The following is an 18512-nucleotide window of genomic DNA, read 5'->3' as shown; positions in this document are numbered from 1 at the left end:
TAACTTCATTATTCCTCCTCTTTAAACTTCAGTGTATCTTTCTCACAAACCACATGTGTCAACGTATCCAGATCTTAATTTGACATAAGAGTAGCCTACTGCTCCTGCCACCATTTCCCAAGAGTGCGTTGAAAGTTCGAAGTGTTTTCTCTCAGAGTTACATAAAACTAGCAATAATAAGGACTAAGTGTTCTAACACTAAGGTATTTTTAATGTCGTATTCTTTTGAAAAGAACGTGTCCTTAGAAGTGAACCAAGCAACAAACTTCCAATACATCCAAATTAGAGGTGCACCTTGACAACAAAAACTTTGACAACACACTTTCAAAGGATTTGAAGTTTCAATGACATCTTATTAGCGGTGTCTCGTGGCTCACGCTCAGACTTCCTGGCATGTTGGTGTAGATGAGAGGTCACCACTCTGGATGATCCTCTAACGATGTGCTTTTTATTATGTGAAAAGCAGCATCACGACCCACATTCTATTTAGTTTTCATTACAAAATTTAGAAATAATCAGAAAGAATTGGCAACAGCTTTCCCCTTAAATATCATCGTGGATAAAATTTATTAATGTGCTAAAACTAGAGTATAAATATTTCGTTAAAAATAGGATATTTATACAGTCTTCAAAGGACATTCCTAAAATGTCTACTTATGAATTACAAATGGGAAAAGGTACCTTTACAGAGAGAAAAAGCACAGACTGCACTTTACTAAGCACTAGAGTTCATGTCCCTGATGCACTAGGAAGGACACAAGATCACTTTTGCATTTTTGATGCCAAAGCACTAACCGAACCTCGTCATGGCACATCAGATGAACCACAGTGAGGGCATTCCACAAAATAAATGCCTGGTCAATGTCATGAAAGAAAAGGAAGGTCAAGGAACTATTCTAGAGTAAAGGAGAAATGGAAATCAAATATAGCAATTGATCCTGGATTGGATTATTAACCAGAGTTATTATTACTATTATTTCACTACATTATTTATTATTGGGACAATTGGTGAAATTTGAATAATGTTTGTAGATTACAAAACAACATCGTATTAATGTTAAATCTCCTGATTTCAATAACTATGCTGTGGTTATATAAGTAGATGTGTTTATTCATAGGAAATACACACTGAAGTATTTAGAGGCAAAAGAGCATGATTTCTGCAACCAATTCTAAAGTGATTCATAAAAAAATGTGTTAGTGTAGACAGAATGAGAAAGCAAGTGTAGCCAAACATTAGCTATTGATAAATATAGGTGAAGAGTATATTGGAATTCTTTGTACTACATTTGCATTTTTGAGATAAGTTTAAAAATGTTTCAAAAGAAAAAAAAATATTTATTAGGAATACACCTTATAATATTTTAAAGAAAAAATGGAATTTTAAAAAAGTATCTTCATTGAAGTTCTAGATCTAATTGAAATAATTTACTCCAATGGTAGCAATTCCTTTTATTAGTATACCAGATGTGCAGAATGAAGTATAATAGTGATTCTCTATGGGGGTTCCATTCCTCCCTAACATTTTGACGTAAGTGATGTGAGGACAGGAAGCAGGTTTCTGACGGAGGAAATGTCCTTTGCCCAATGACAGACAAACTCCAAGAGCACCATTCCAAAGGCAGATATACAAGACTGGCTTTTTTATAAATTCAGGAATGTTCTTTTCAAAGACAACTTGCATTTCGTCATTCCCTGACTAGAGTCACCAAATGTTTCTGCTCCTTTGGGGAGGAGCCCAACCCCTTGGCATGCACACGGGGCATTCAAAACCTGCCTGCTTCTCCCTCCATGGTGTCAGTGGCTGGTTCCCAACTAGCTCTCAGCCCCACTGAGCTTTTTGTTACGTCCTGGAAGGTGCCATCCCCCTTCTGCACTTCTCTATGCCCACTTTTGCTCTAAAGTTTACCTTTCAAGGAAGACTGAGGTTGGCATGAAGCTGGATAGGTGAGGGTACTGCCATGTGCTCCCAAAAGCTTCCCATAAATCCCTCTAACATAGCATTTTACGACAGTATCGACTTTGTTTGCATTCCCTCTAGACAATAAGCTCTTGGAGGAAAAGTTGTGCTCCTTATTCATCTTAATATCCAGACACTTAAAGTTTGTTGAATAAATATTGAAGAAGTGAGAAGAGTTAATGTGACCTCTTACACACCCACCCTTCCTTCCCCCTCAGCAGTACCTTCACACTCAGTTTTGGCAGTAAAAGCCTTACAGATCATCAATGTTATCCCACTGAAGACTGCTGTTTATAGACTACTCGGTTACAAAAACCTTTCATTGGAAAGACATAGTCATCCAGTGAAGCCATGTTCCATCTCTGCCCACTACGAGGGTGCTCTGTACACAGCTGGGGAAATCATCAAACTTCCAAAGCAGACACTTCTCCAGTAAGTTCTTTCCTTCTTCCGCTGCCATTTCCTCAGCTGGAGCTGTCAGACTAGGTGGTCTCTAAGGCCTCATTAACAATCTGTTTTCAACACACACAATCTTTAAAATCTGACTTTGACATCGCTGTACATAATCACTACGGTGGCCTTGACTCTAAGACATAGGCACTCACCCCTTCCAGCAAACTTCAGAAAAGGAAAAAAAAAACCAAAAGCCTCAAATGTGCAAATTAGAAAAGGAACAATATTGTTCATTTTTAAAAAATGAATTTTTCTAGGATTTTTTAAAACTAGAGAACACACCCTAGGACATTTAAAATACTTTATTTACAAAAACCAAATGCTGATAACTTTTCTGAGACACCTATTCTTAAAATGTGATGTATTTCAGTAGTAACTCTCATTGCCAGGGTGAGTTGGGGGGTGCTGTTTCAGGATACAGCTCACCTGTCTATCACTAGAAAGCACGAAGCAGAGGTGTGTTGGGGTGAGTACTGGGCTGAAAGAATTAGCCATAAGCTTGTTGCAATTTGTGGCAAAATCTGGCAGAAACTATAGCTCCGGGAAGTAAGGCACAAAATTTGACAGAGATCTAGCAAATACAGTAGCTAGGTAAGGTGCAGAATGGAAGGGTAGGACAAAGTTGGCAAAGATGACAGGAAAGGAGGAAGACCAAAGTCAATTTTAGAAAATCTCACGAAAACTATGGTGGAGAAAGAGAAAGAGGACTGAGACCTGGGAGCTGCTGGTGACAGAGAACAGGTAGATTACCTGGAAGAATGCTCACCTGGGCACCTGTGCTCTGAGAGAGCACAAAGACTGAGATTCCTGAGTAGTTGGAGCCAGTCAATGGCCTGACTTCCCTTTCAGGATAGTTGAGACACCTCCCCCCAGGCATGTTGTGAGGTGTGGGGACTTCAGCTCTTGGCATGGGCAGAAGAGATGGTTTACAGATGCTGGTCTGAGGCAGGGCTGCAGTGAGGGATTGGGAGGGAGGAGGGCAGATAACTAGAGGATTGAAATGGCTCCCCACTGGACCCAGACAAGAGTGGACAGTGTACGGGTAGCTGGGTGTTCATCTTAGGCCACCTGGTTCTCAGAAAGATGGACAGGGCTGACCAGGCCACCAGCACCGAGTCGGTGCCAGAGGTCCTACTTTGATGGAGCAGTACTGCCAATTCTGACGGGGCACCTCCCATGTGCCATCACTGTTTCAGGGACTAACATATTCAATCCTCATAACAACCTCACAAAGTAGAAACTGTCATCATGCCATTTTACAGCTGATAAAAGGCAGACACAAATGAAGTAATTTGCTCAAGGTCACATAATGGCAGCGCTGGAATGTGAGCCCAGGCGTCTGGCTCCAGAGCATTCTCTCAAGACAGGGATACTGCCCAGTCCACAGAGTCCTAGGTCACTGGCAGGTGTCTCTGGAGCACCCAGTTCACTTCTTGCCCCAGGCGGATATTCTTTCAAGGTCCTACCTTGGCCCATGAAGGCCCAGAGGCAACCCTGATCCCCAAGAGGCCATTCTCCCCTTGGGCTCCTGTTCACCACAGCCAGTTCCCCAACTGTGTGGTTCAGAACCCAGCCAGGGCCAGCTGATATTTGAGACGAGTACACCTAGAGCAAGGCCCCAAGGTGCCACCATATTGTCATCTGGGTTCATTAATTACATCTGAATCATCTGAGATGACGCTTTTCCCTTTGATGCCGTATATAAAAATCTTTGAGTTTCAGATTACTGTGGGACATACAGTAGTAGTTCCTACTTTTTATACTTGTTAATGTTGTCTGTCTCTTAAAACACACACTAAACCTCACTACCTCAAAAGAGAAAGAACAGGGGGCTGCTTGGCAGATGGAGTTAAAGTCCATTTTGAATGAAAGTGTTGGTTACTGTGTTGTTGCACGGATGGGGATAAATGAGACACTGTGATATCCCGGTGGGCCAGTCCCCGCACTGGTTACCCCCACAGCTCCTTACTGAAGTGGACAAAGATTCTGTTATACTTTAAGCTAGCAGGCACTCAATGATTGCTTTTGGTGTACCCGGCTGTGCCATGTGAGTGGTGGGGGAGAGGAGGGCTGGCAGTAGACAGAGAAAGGTGGACAGTATACAGAGGAAAAGTCCTGTTCCTCCCAGAGCAAATACCACCAGCTGTCATTTTCTGACAGTGCTGGGTAGGGCCAGAGGGTCCTGATGAGGTTTGAGGGCAGATGCTGGGGACTCATGTCGGGGCTGCAGCTTGGGCTCCCTATGGAGAACTTGCTCCTACCTGATTTACTCTATGGGCTTCAAAGACTTTTTGGGTGGGGGTGGAGGGGAGGCAACAGCGTTCACCAGGAAGATCACTAACCTGTATGATATGAATTCTAGAATTCTACTCACACTTCCCAGAGGAGACAGAACAAGCACATAGGCAGGAGCAGCTGAGAATCACTTGGTGTAGGCATAGCTCTCAGTCTTTCCATGGATGTGCTCGCCTGCCCTCCTGAGAGTGGCTTCAGGAAGCCCTGCTCTTACCCTGTTCTTTACTGAGTGGCAGGTCACTTGCTTGAGGTCATGTCTTTAGAGAGTGGTAGAACCAAGACTCACAGTGTCAGCTGGGCATCTCAGGGCCTTACTTCCTGTCCATTGTGGTAAGCCAGGCTGCACCCTCACCAAATGCTTGGTGTCCTCTCACCTGGGAGGAGAGGAAATAATATTCCTGCTCTCTGGATTTATACTGACATGCAATTCTGATAAACGTCACCTTAGGAAGTATCAGGTGGTAATGATAGAGCAGTGACCAACAGATCAGACTGTTCTCACATTTCTTGTTAAGCTTTTTTATCCTCTTCTCCTTAAAAAAAGATCTAATTTTTCCTTCTTAAAGAAATCTGAATTATTTTTAATGATAGGGTATATTTGGTTCAAAAATTATTTTACATCTAAAGGAAAATAAACGTAAGACCCTCAAAGAATTGAAAGTAACACTGAAAGACTTTCTCAAGAATTTAATCTCAAAGAAGTCCTAGATTTAGTAAATTAGTGTTATGTTTACTATAAAAAATACTCGATTTAGCTCTACTTTTATTGTTAAAACAATAATCATTCTCTTTAAATAAAAGTTAATTTTATCCAAATGTACCAAGTATATAAGTCAGAGACTTCTTAGGATCATCAAAATGTAAATCTAAGAACTATTCCATCTGACATTATAAGTGATATGAATATTTTAGAGATCTATGAAAAAATGTTACTGAAATGTACGCATATTAAAAACAGCATTTTCAGAAGTAAAGCTATATATTTAGACATTAATTTCTTCATTTATATTAAGTGCAGTCTCTTTTATTAACATAAATATAATGTCATTTGACATGGACAGAGACACAGATGACAACAGAATGTTGGCTTTAAAAACTACTAAAAAAGTATTACCTCTGAAAGATCATTATAATTGCACATGTATCTGCTGATTCCCAATTGTCTTTTATTGGTTTCTGATAATCATTTTTAAGCAGCCTTAACACATCTATATGAAAATACCTGTGTTCAAAGAAAATGGCTTGTCGAGTTTTATTTGTTTATTAAAAATATTTATGATTTAGCTCAAAAAACACTTTCACAAATTAGGTACTTTGAATCCTTAGTAATCCACATGGGAGTTACTGAGTTTATGAATTTTAAATATGGGATCATTTTATCATGTGTGAGTTTGTCATGAACAGAAGAAAGAAGATGTGTAGTTGATTAATTCATCTTAATTCTAATTTCTCATTATATGCTAAGAAAAACTTTCCTGTATCAGAACTATATAAGATGTTTTAAGATTACATTTAAGCAAACACAACAGGACAAAATTGAGAATTCAAATATGTGTCTATGAATGTGTAAATCTGAAGTTGAATGGGAATGCTACTTTTGATTTCAGCTAGGACCTTATAGTTTTGGGTGACTTCTTCAATATGTAAGACACCATAGAGTGCTGGGAGGACATCTTACAGCTGTAGTTAGCTGAATCACTGCTTTGCCCACCCCACCCCACCCCTATGTCCCCCACATCATCTCCTTTATCCCTCTTCAAGCCATCCAATGAAAGACATAGTTTAGTAAAATAAAGTGGGCCCCGCTGTGCCAGATGCCCTAGCCCCTTTTTCTAGTCATTTTGCCACCCCTATCTCCGTTTTATAAATGGTAGATAACTCACTGACTACATTGGAATGCTTCGCAGAAGCAATAATCCCATGGGAAAACAGAAATAAAGTCTTTTAAAAAAGTCATTCTTATCTACCATCCCAATACAGAGCATATAGGAAAACTGCAGTGCTGAAAAGAAGGGGTAGGGCTGAGCAGGCACACACTGGCTGGAACTTCAGTCAGAGCAGGGCCGGATCTATCTATTGTACACACTGGTTTCCGTATCAGCTTCCCTTGGAAGAAAGGGTTCTGAGAGTGAAAAATGTCTTAAGACCACCATGCCAGGCAGTGAAAACTTTGAAATACTGTTATTGATGGGTAGACACACTCATACACAAACACACAAATATATGCTTTTGGCACAATTGTAACAAAAATGATTTTGAGAAATTTAACAAATATATCTTTCTTCGAAACATGCTTAATAAAATTTCCAAATAATAATATTTAAAAGAAGTGGTGATTCCCCAAAACAGAGAAACTTGTATTCATATCACTCTTTTGCATAAGCATTACTGCCATCCAAGTGATTAGGAAAGCTGCCCTAAATCGTACAGATGTAAAGCAAACTACATTTTTCTATCATAGAGTAAACATTCAGAAGTGATCCACATTATTATTTATAGCATGCATTCTTTTCTTGTCTAATCTGAAGGACACACACACACCTTAAAAGTAAAATGAATTCTGTTCTTTCTATTCTTTCCATGGAGGCAATCACATATCATAAAGTATTTCTCTCTACTCATGGAATTTCTACTCATTTGTTATCTGGGAAATTGCTTACTTGTTAATTTAGAAATACATATAGGAGAAAGTACTATCAATATTTTTTAAAGATATGCTGTCTTCCTGACTATCAAACTCATCAATACATTCACAAAAGCATTTTTTACAATCCTATTGTCTTTAATATTTTTAACCAATGTTAATATTTTGGTACAGAGGAAAATATTTCTCTTAAGCAGAGCTAGATTTTGAAGAAACTTGATAATGAATTAATATTAACATTGATTCTCAGTAAGCCACCTCATTAAAAATGGTTCCATCTTGCATCACCTAAAATATTTCAATAAGGATTTACGTACCTGGGAATATTCAAAGTCAGTGATAGGGGCTATACTCTTGATATAGTCTGATCGAAATTGGTTTTCAGGGTTGGCCAGTGGAACTGGAGGTATTATAGTACTCATCGCCGAAATAATTGTCTAAAATGGAATGAAAAGTATAAATATAAATATAAATATATATATGGATAAATATAACACTTAGGCTCCATGTATGAGAATAATATATAATTTCGGTATACACAGTTTTAGAGAGAAGAGTACTTAACTTTTCTAGTAAACATCATTTAAATATAAGTTCTTACCACAATAGCATCTTTAACATTTTTCCGGATGTCCAGAATTTTCTGCTTCTTTTCCCTGTATTAAAAGAGAATTGTCATTAATTTATCACTGGCACTGATTTGAATCAATTGGATGGGATTTAAAATTTCCAGCTGCGGCATGGAGCTATACTGGTTTTCCTAGAGGTCAACATCAAGCCCCAGGACAACCACTGCCAAGTTTTTACCAGAAAGGAAAACACCTCCCTTTTCTAATTTGTACTAACAAATTTGAATGCACGAATTACAATCTACAGCTTTAAACAACCACACCGGTTACACAAAACATGGCAAATTTGTCATGAGTATTACATATAAAACTATAAAGCTATACTTGTAAATATATTTAATTTGAATCTATCCGATATGTTGATAGTTATGAATTAAAATAGATGAAGACAAATATGAGAAACGTATGGATTGACATATTGATTAAGTGTGCTCAGAGCAATACCAAGAATACAGAGTACCTAATAAGTCAAGAATACCTAATAAGTCATATTTTGTTAAGCAAGTTATTTTGTTTTTTTGATCTAGACACTACTAGAAGAAGGATTTGCCTAAATATACCAAATTCAACAACACACTTCTATATTTTTCTCCCTTAAAGGTGTATTCACTGGTCAAATTAACTGTTTGCGAAGACAGAGAGAAGTGACAAAGTTTGCATGCAGTTTTTAAGCAAAACCGCAATTGATCATTCCTTACTCAGGATTAAATCCATTGACGTGCAGGATCCTCATTTGTTTGACGATAGTGCTTTTCCCAGATTCACCAGCCCCTACAAACAAACAAAAAGAATGCTGTGATCTGTAGTTCGATGCCCTGGCCATTTTTCACGCCAACCCACACTAAGCAATTATCCTAGCACATCGCAGGCATTTTCAAGTACACGCCAACTCTTGAGGAGCTGGTCCGAGTCGCTGGCGGCTGCTAGGTCGCGGGCGGTGCGCACAGCCCCGTTCGGCCCGCCCGGCCCGCACTCGCAGTGCTCTTGGATGTGCGCTCCGCTCGCCGCGCGCCCTCCAGCCTTACCCAGTAGCAGCAGACGGTGAGTCGCTTTGTAAGCCAGGCGTTCCTTCTGCAGCTGCTTCTCGATCTTTTTGTTGGCCTCGCGTCTTTCTTTTTCATCGACGCCCTGGTCTTCTGTTGTCTTGCTGTTGCCCAAACAGCCCATGCCTGCCCGTTTGGATGGATGTCAGGCACAGTTAGGAATTTGCACAAAAAGCAATAGAGAGTTGTAGATATGTGTGGCTCCCGCGACGGTTTCTCTTCCTTGCTGCTGAAAGAGATGGTCGTGGTCTCTCTGTGTTTTCCGATCAGAACAGGCGTTCTTGTTCCTCCCCCGCCCACCACAAACTCCTAACTAAAAAGGATGCAAGGAAGACGCACAGAGTCAAATGCTTTTTAAAGATTATTGCTTAGAATTATCTGCTGGATAAATAGCATACAATCAACTGATGCAGGTGCTTAGAGCTCCTGGCTCTGCTGGAGCCGGCTGTTGGCGTAGCGCCCTCCGGTCGCCCTGCGTCCGCGCGCAGCGCTCAGCCCCGCCCCTGGCGGCGCGACCGGGAAGAGCCCAGAGGGGTCCCGGGGGAACGCGCGCTCAGCCTGGTGCCGGGGCCCTGCTGGGTGGTGGTCCACGGCTACGCCGAGGCACGGAGCGCGCCACCGAGTCCCCGCAGGGCGATTGCGGGCACCTGCCGTTCGGCCCGCGTCCCGTTTTGCCTCGGCCGTCGAACCTGCGGTCCCTCCCGGGTCTGAGCTCCCCCGGGGGCCTCTGCGCCTCAGGGAAAGGGAGTCGGCCTGCTCCGGGGGCAACTAATACGATGGTCCCGGAGTGTGGGAGGGGCGCTAGTGCTAACGGTACTGGAGGGGTCGGGAGCTGACCCCTAAGCGCGGCCCGAGGGAAGCTCACCCGCGTGGGGTCCGGACCGCGGACGTGTGGCTGCCTCGCACCCCAAGCCCAGAAGAGTGGGTCCGGGGGAGCGTTCCCCGCCGATCCTTCGGACGCCTCCCTGCTCCCAGGCAGGCGAGGCCTCACGCGGGATCATGCATATTCTATCAGGGAGGAGGATCTGTGAGAAGTTCACCAGTCACACCGCCTTTGTTCTCTTCATTTTCTAGACTATTCCAGTGCACCCACGCCGCCGCCTCCCTTAGCCTCTTGTCTTTACCTCCAGCCCCCGTTTCTCCTCTGCAGTTCTCTGAACAGCTGTACTCCTTTTCTAGAAGACACTCTGGCCTCGAACTTGCCATTGTAGCTGAGGAACAAAGGAGGGCAGGAGACAGGCATGTGTTATGTATTTTGACGGAGTGTGAGATAGGTCTCTCCATTCCTGCTACAGCCAGGCCACAGGGGCAACCAGTGCTTTGCACTCGGGTTGCTGTACTTGGGGGTAAGAGGGCAAAAGAAGAGATGGGGCAGCAGTTTTAGATGCCAGCACTGCACTGTGGAGACGATCACTTCCGTGTGCGTTGTTACAAGTTGATGGTCTCAGGCTGGGGGTGAAGGGGCACAGCACTGCACATCTATTCTTCTACATGCCTTTGCTTATTTAGCTCTGTCTTCAAGTGTCTCACTTTTCTCCAAACCCACAACTTTCTGCATGGCCTGTCTGGCCTTGTTCCACACAGAGAGCCACTGGTGGGGCTCCTGCTGTGCTGCCTCTGTGTCCAGGGTCTTGGAGGTCCTTACCCTGTCAAGTGTCCCCTCTGACTCTTCCCTCTTTCTTCAACCTTCTTTTTTTCTGTTGGCTTGTTTCCTTCAAGGATACAAATACATTCAACTCTGTCCCATTTAAAACCAACAGCACTTGCTTCAATCTCAGGTCCCTTGTTAGTTCCAACAACTTTGTTCTGCCCACCACAACCAAGAGTTAAAAAGGACATGTGACTCCCCTTGTCTTGCCTTACTTCCTGTTTACACCTTAGCCCTTGGAAGCCCACCTCTCTACACTGAAACTATTCTCACCAGGGTCATCAATGGCCTCCCAGGGGCTAAACTTCACCCATGAACTTCGGTCTTATCTTCTTTGACCTCTCTGTAGAGCTGGGTCTGGTTTTTCTTGGAAGCTCTTGTCTTTTGGCTTCCTCCACATGGCCTTTTTGATTTCTTGCTTGCCCTCTGGCTGGTGGCTCTCCCCTCCTCCGATGGGTGGAGGCATCTTGGGCCCAGCACAGCCCTTCTCTTTGCATCTGCTTCACCTGTGCCTCCTTCAGTGTCTGACCCAGGAGAGATGCCCTGTGAATCTTTGTTGAATAGATGAATGAATTCACAAGTATCATAGATAATTCCTGCTTGAAGTGTGTGTTCTCATTAAAGGAATTTCACGATAAAATTTTAACTTGGTAAAATACTTGTCCAGTTTAGTACTATATTAAAAATAGCAATACTCTTTAAAAAACAAAAGCGGTAAATCACCCTTTTTGACATAGGCAGAAGCAAACAGTGCTATACTATATTCTGAGCTAAGTTGAAAGTTCTAGTTGTGTGGAAGGAGACTATTTAGCACTGTTGTCAGGCCTCACACTTTGTGTTAACACAAATATTCACACATGGCACTATCGACCTGCAGTGTAGTAAACGGGGCAGTCAGAAGGCAGGAAACGGTCGATAAAAATAGCATAGTGTAATGGGATGTTTAAAAGAGTTTGTCAATTATTTTTGATGCCAAGATTTCTATAAATTGTTAGTGGGAAGAGAAGAGGACAAAACAAATCTCGTGAAAACTTATAAAGGGAGAATTAAGTTAGAACCCAGAAACCACACTTTTAAGGCAACCTGATATTCAGTCACCCTAAAAATATAGCAAAAAGTTTCCACTTGTTCAGATTTAGGAATTAGGGTTAAAGATAACTTTTTATATGTTGAATTTTTATATGAAGGATTAGATGAACAGATCTGCACTATACGACCTACAGTGTGTTCCACAATACACTGCTGAACACTAAATACAAAAACAATGTCCTTATACAGTGATGCAATTGTTTCTTAAAAGAAATGCAGTCAATCTTTACCTAGTCTCTCCTTTATCAAGTAGGAGCTCCTTAAAAAAGACTCCTTAAAACAAACAAACAAAAAAAAACACCCAGTCACCTGGCCATTTTCTAGTCTGGTCTGGGAAATCGATCTTCATTTGTGTTTCGAACCATGGGATCAGAATTCAAAATCCCAGGGGGCTCATCTGGAACAGCAGTAGCAGAGCTGTTGGAGGAGCACAGAGCACAGCCTGGCACCTCTGGCAGTGCAAGCATCTGTTGCCAGGCAACGGCAGTGCAGCACCAACATCCTCACCAAGCAACGCAAAACCCACCTTCACAGATGAAGGGCTGCTCTGCAGAGGTGCCAGCAGAGGGGCAGAGGTGGCCAGGTCAGGGAAATGCTGGGGCCCACAAAGTAGGCGAGGGAAGGCCCTGGTCACATCAAGGAGAATTGGGAAGGCACAAAATTTGGAGCAAAAGGGCAAAGACAAAGTGATTTTTTTTTGGTCACTCTTGTTGATGTTTAAGACGGTATTTTAGAAGTCTATTGCATTTGAAAGTTTAATTAGATTTCTTTTATATTACTTAATTTTGTGAATTTTGAATAGTGTAATGATTTTTAAATTTGTTTTTTGTTTCAGTCCCTCTGATTGAAGTTGGCAAATGTCGAAAAAAAATTGCACCTGTTCTCTGGTTAGCTGAACTCAAGTCCAGGATGACAATAAGAACAAAATTTGTTTCTCCTATAAATAAGAAACAAAATTTGTTTCTTTCCACAGAATTGTAACAACTGGATGAGAATATTCAAAGAAACTTTTTGAATTCCTGACAGTCCTACATCCAAGAGATGCTGAGTTAGTTTGAAAAATAACTAGAGTGCTATATAGCACAAGATAGTGCACATTTTGAATTTAATTTAAAAAAATCAATATTTGAAAAATATAAGTGGTCTTTCAGAAGCTTTTTATACTTTTGAGGTTACTAAAGGTTAAAACTGCACTACGGCTTCTGGAACAAATACGAGGTATGATAATTAAGTTCGCGAATTTATCCTGGAAAAAGTACTGCATACCTCATTGCTGAATATCACTGTAGTCACCTTTGAAGTACTCCCCTTGGGAAGCTATGCACCAACGCCAGCACCTAGTCCACCCTTCAAAGCAATTTTGGAACTCTTTTTCTGGAATGGCCATCAGAGCTGTCATCGCATTACACTTGATGTCCCAAATGTCATCCAACTGTCTTCCTTTCAGTATTTCCTTTATCTTCGGGTAAAGAAAGAAGTCATTGGGGGCCAGATCAGGTGAGTAGGGAGGGTGTTCCAATACAGTTATTTGTTTAGTAGCTAAAAACTCCCTCACAGACAGTGCTGTGTGAGCTGGTGCATTGTCATGATGCAAGAGCCATGAATTGTTGGCAAAAAGTTCAGGTTGTTTTCATCTAACTTTTTCATGCAGCCTTTTCAGCACTTCTAAATAGTACACTTGGTTAACTGTTTATCCAGTTGGTACAAATTCATAATGAATAATCCCTCTGATATCAAAAAATATTAGCAACATCGTTTTGACTCTTGATTTGGACTGATGGAATTTTTTTGGTCATAGAGAATTGACTGACTTCCATTGTGCATTTTGACGCTTTGTTTCAGGATCATATTGGTACATCCATGTTTCATCACCAATGGTAACATGGCCCAAAACCTCATCTTGCCTCTCCAAAAGGTCTTGGTAAACTCTCCTTTGCTTTTGTTCATTGGTGAGCTCCTTTGGGATCATTTTTGCACACACCTTTCTCATGCCAATATTTTCAGTTAAGATTTTTCTAACTGTTTCTCTATTGATGTTTCCTTGGTCTACTATGCATCTCACAGTCAGCCGACGATTTTGATGCACAATTTGACAAATGTTTGCAATCTTTTCATCAGTTCTGCTCATTACTGGCTGCCCTGACTTTTCTTCATCAGTGACGCATTCTCTCCCCTCAGAAAAACGTTTAATCCATTTGTACACTGCTGTTTTCTTCATGGCATTATCCCCATAAATTTGGACTAACATGTCCCTAATTTCACTTCTACTCTTGTCAAGTTTAACAAGAAATTTAATGTTTTTTTGTTGCTCTAATTCAAGCTCAGACATTCTTGTGCCGGCACACAAAAACATGCAACCACAATAATGAACGCCACTCAGCAAGACACCGCCACACATCAACACGAACACAGCTGTGAGACACTGATCTACCAAGGTTATGAAACCTTACTGAGCTGTTTGCACAGTGCTGCCAATGTAAGCGCATGGTGGCAAGTTCGCGAACATAATTGTATATCAAAAGTTTTAAAAGAAGAGGAACAAAATAGGTTAGGAAAGGTGAAGTCACTAATTCAATGAAATGAGAGTGCTCCAAAAAACCGAAAGCTCCAGCCAGTTTTGCAAACAAACTTGGCAGTGCCAAATCAGTGGTGGCTGAGTGACCAGTGTGCACACAGCCCTCATTCCAGTTTGTGCTATTTTAGGTAACTTGTTGTTGTTTTCTCTTTTCTTCTTTAGTATCTTGGTGGAAATAAACTGTGTAGATTATTTTCCATTCTTAGCAGTGAAGCTCACACCATGACCTAACCACTATACACTTTAAAAGTATTGTGGTAAATTTTTCACTTTTTTTAAAATAGAAAAGCAGGGAAACATATCCCTTTTTGTACATAATACTCTGCAATCAAATATTTTAGAATTTATTAAAATAATTTGTCTCCTTTTTTTTCCTTCTTACTCCTACAGCCAAAGTAATATTAAGCAGCTTTTGGAAGTGTCATCCATAAAGGGTAGTAATGCAGTCTTGTTCAACTGACAGCTTTAAAAACCAAAATAGCAGCAAATCAGAAGGAAACGTATGCTAACTGTCTCTGATTCCACCCCATGTGCAAAAACCCAACACTGAAATATCTTTATTGGAATACACAACTGAGTGTCACAGGTAGGAGTTTAATTATAGCATGAAAACATGAGGTGAGAGGTTACTGAATATTATAAAACAAAACAACAAAAACCCATAAAACAGAACAGGGAATCTGCAAGATTGAATGAATGAATAAAACTATCAATGTTTTATAGCTCAGAAAAATCTGTGAAAGCCATTAAACTGGGTCAAGTTATGAGGTAGAAATGGTTGGAAGGGCAGTCTGTGGGCTGTTAATGTATTGCGAGAGAAACCACACACATCAAAATTGAATTTAAAACACATTTTACAAACCAGAAATCAAATCATGCTCAAGGACCAGAGGAGTGAAAATTAGCATTTGAACAATAAAGATTAGCATCCCTACCTGTTTAATTCTGTTCTTTAACCTCAAATAGCCTAGCAGAATACTGGACTACAGCAGAGTCAAGCGCATGTTTAACTGGTATGTTTTAATACTGATTTGATGTTTCAAAATTAGTCTAACCAGTTTTAAAAATATTTCTTCACTTGTTAACAAATATTGGGTGAAGTAAAATATAAAAACTGTGAACAAACCTACCATACATGAATACAGCTAAATTTTAAGGAAAATTTTATGAAAAAAAAAGTTTTAGCACTTAGTTCTTAGTTCACTAGTTCAGCACTTAGATACCATGAGTTTTTAGTCCTCAAATTACTACATTCATTAATATTTGCTTATAAAGTGAATCAGACTCCACGAAGTCGCCAGATTTGGAGCCAAAAGAAAGACAAGCAATGTGGTGTGCATTTTACATGCTTAGCAATGTTCTCTGGTATCACTGATGTGACCTCGTGAAATGTCAGAGCTGCTAGAGACTAGGTGATAGGAATTCTCATTTTAACACACTGATTCGATGTTGGGTTTCAGCAATTCCTGCCCGCCTCACAGCTATTTTCATATTTTAAGCAAACGATGTACCAACATGCTGTAAGGAGAGATATTTAAGAGAATCCAGTTGTAGATTCATATCACTGAACACATGTCTATTTCTCCCCACAGGCCGTCATCTATAGAGATATTCTACAAAACAGATAAGAAAACTCTAAGACCTATTTCTTATGTTCTTGAGCAATTGGGAAAATAAGACTAGAACACTCCAATCATTCAGAGGACAAGGTGTGACAATATATATGAACCAAGGGCTGAAAGGTGTGGCAGGGCCTCCAAGGGAGATGTAAGTGTCCATGGAAATGGAAAAAGCTTCATCAAGGACAAGAGACTTGAGGCATGTCTTGAGGAATGGTGGGGCTGGATCACAGAGAGAAGCACAGTTCTGGTGAGGAAGAACTGCAAGGTAAAAGCAAAGGAAAGAGAATTGATATTGCACAGGAGGGAGATGGACCAACAGTAAAACTCTGTCTCAGAGGTTAGGTGAACCAGATGAGTCACAGGGAAACACATATTCTTGCTGTGGCAATTTTTCTGAAGGTATAAACTCTCACATGAAGTGTGTGGCTTAGTGTTTAACAGAATGGGTTTTTGAGCAAGAATGCCTGGGCTCAAATTCTTCTTGTACTATGTTATTCTCAGTTTCTTTCTCTGTAAATGGGTAAGGATAATGGCATTCTCCTCATAGTACTGTGGTGAGAGTTATTGTATGAATCAATTCCTTTATCACAGTGCCTCATGAGTAGCAAGCTCTGAAAAAACGTAGTAATTATTATTTTCATTCAACATTAATTTAACAAATGCATATCCATTTTATCCCTCTACATTATCCCTCTTTGAGCAGCTCCTGATTTTTTCTACTAGGCAGACACACAAACAATGAACTATAGCATAGGCAACAAAGGTTTGTTCACTACCTATACTCAGCTGAGCAAAGTACTTGCTGCTAGCTGGGGACACAAAAGCTAGGAGACGTTAAAAAATGACAAAAAAATGCACAAATGGATGAATTGATAAACAAAATGTGGTTTATACATGCAATGAAATATTCTGCTTTAAAAAGGAAATTCTGACACATGCTACAACATGGATAAACCTTGAAGAAATTATGCTAAGTGAAATAAGCCTACTTATTTCACTTCTGCATGATTCCACCAACGAGGTTGAATAATTAAGTTTGTGAACTCATTCTAGAAAAAGTGCTACATACCTCATTGCTGAATATCCCTACTGTCATCTTCAAAGTACTCCCCTTGGGAAGCTATGCACAGATATTACCCTTGATGTCCTGAATGTCCTCAAAATATCTTCCTTTCAATATTTCCTTTCTTCGGATAAAGAAAGTAGTTATTGGGGGCCAGATCAGGTGAGTAGGGAGGGTGTTCCAATACAGTTATTTGTTTACTGGCTAAAACCCCCCTCCCAGACAGTGCCATGTGAGCTGGTGCATTGTCTTGATGCAAGAGCCATGAGTTGTTGGTGAAAGGTTCAGGTCCGCTAACTTTTTCATGCAACCTTTTCAGCACTTCTAAACGGTAAACTTAGTTAACTGTTTGTCCAGTTGGTACAAATTCATAACAAGTGATCCCTGATAGCAAAAAAAGATTAGCAACATCGTTGCAACAATGTCGCGAACTTAATTGTCAGACCTCATATGTGAGGGACCTAGAGTAATTAAATTCATAGAGACAGAAAGTAGAATGGTGGCTGCCAGGGGCTGTGGGAAGGAAGGAATGATGAGTTAGTGTTTCATGGGTATTGAGAGGGGTTTGGGAGAGGAACAAGTTCTGTGGAAGGATGGAGGCAATGGTTCCACAACAGTGTGAATCTATTTAATGCCACAGAACTGTACAGTTAAAAATGGTTAAAATGGTAAATTTTTATGCATATTTTAGCACAACAAAAACAAGAAAAAATTCACATGTAGAATCTTCATCATGACAATGGTGAAAGAGAGAAATCTTTCTCTCTTGTGGTTTCGGGATATTTGTTTTGACTGAACACAGTGAAGTGACTTCAATTCCTTTAGAAACATTTACTGCAATTATAGTTTCCTAGCAGCAGGTGGCAACGTAGAGCCTGAAGGACAGATGGAGGTTCTAAGGATGTTTTCAAATGGGTGCATTTTCTTTCATTCATTCACCAGAAAGCATCTTTTTTTAACACCCCGTCTCCCCCACATAACCTTGAGAGTACAAGAATGAATTAGACATTGTCCCCGATCTCAAGCAGTTTAATAGTCTAGTAGAGAGGGACAACAAGCAATCAAGTAAATGCAATCAAGTTCTCTGAGTTCTACAGATTACAGTGAGAGCACATAGAGGGGTGTGTGTGTGTGTGTGTGTGTGTGTGTGTGTGTGTGTGTGTGTTCAATTACAGAAGTGAAGAAAAAAATCATTTCCTTTACTAGAGAAATTTATGTTAACCTTTGTAAGTCACCCTTCATTTTAAATTTAAGACACCAAAAGGTGCTTTATTTCCAGCACCACAACCAATCATCACCACCACTACAAGATGCACATTTAATCCACATTTTGCAGATGAGGCTGTTGGTCTGAAGGTCACACAGGGGCCTAAAAGGGATGGAGCATGACTGATCTCAAAGCCTGTGCCTTTTCCAGAAGGAACTCTAAGGCTCTTACTGAATGAAAAAAAATCGCACCATTCTCTCTTCCACTAATTCCAAAAAGAAAAA

At 40.7% G+C, this 18512-nt stretch overlaps 1 protein-coding gene across 6 annotated transcripts in view; it reads right to left on the bottom strand.

Annotated features, from left to right (window-relative positions):
- The window catches only part of GNAL (G protein subunit alpha L), a 202107-nt gene that overhangs the window by 134667 nt on the left and 48928 nt on the right, over window positions 1–18512 (bottom strand). For 2 of the 6 annotated variants that reach the window (XM_019711347.2, XM_019711346.2), the window contains exons 2-4: window positions 8680–8752; window positions 7954–8008; window positions 7670–7789 (exon numbers count right to left, since the gene is read on the bottom strand). In XM_019711347.2, coding sequence (XP_019566906.2) covers window positions 7670–7789; window positions 7954–8008; window positions 8680–8752 — 248 coding nt within the window. Of the gene's footprint in view, window positions 1–7669; window positions 7790–7953; window positions 8009–8679; window positions 8753–9006; window positions 9630–9889; window positions 10065–18512 lie in introns of those variants that run through there. The other 4 variants (XM_019711349.2, XM_019711350.2, XM_074340381.1 and 1 more) reach the window with 4 other exon arrangements.

The sequence above is a fragment of the Rhinolophus sinicus genome, linkage group LG09, assembly GCF_036562045.2.
Source record: "Rhinolophus sinicus isolate RSC01 linkage group LG09, ASM3656204v1, whole genome shotgun sequence".
Classification (NCBI taxonomy): Eukaryota; Metazoa; Chordata; class Mammalia; order Chiroptera; family Rhinolophidae; genus Rhinolophus; species Rhinolophus sinicus.
This window is presented reverse-complemented; position numbering and strand designations above follow the sequence as displayed.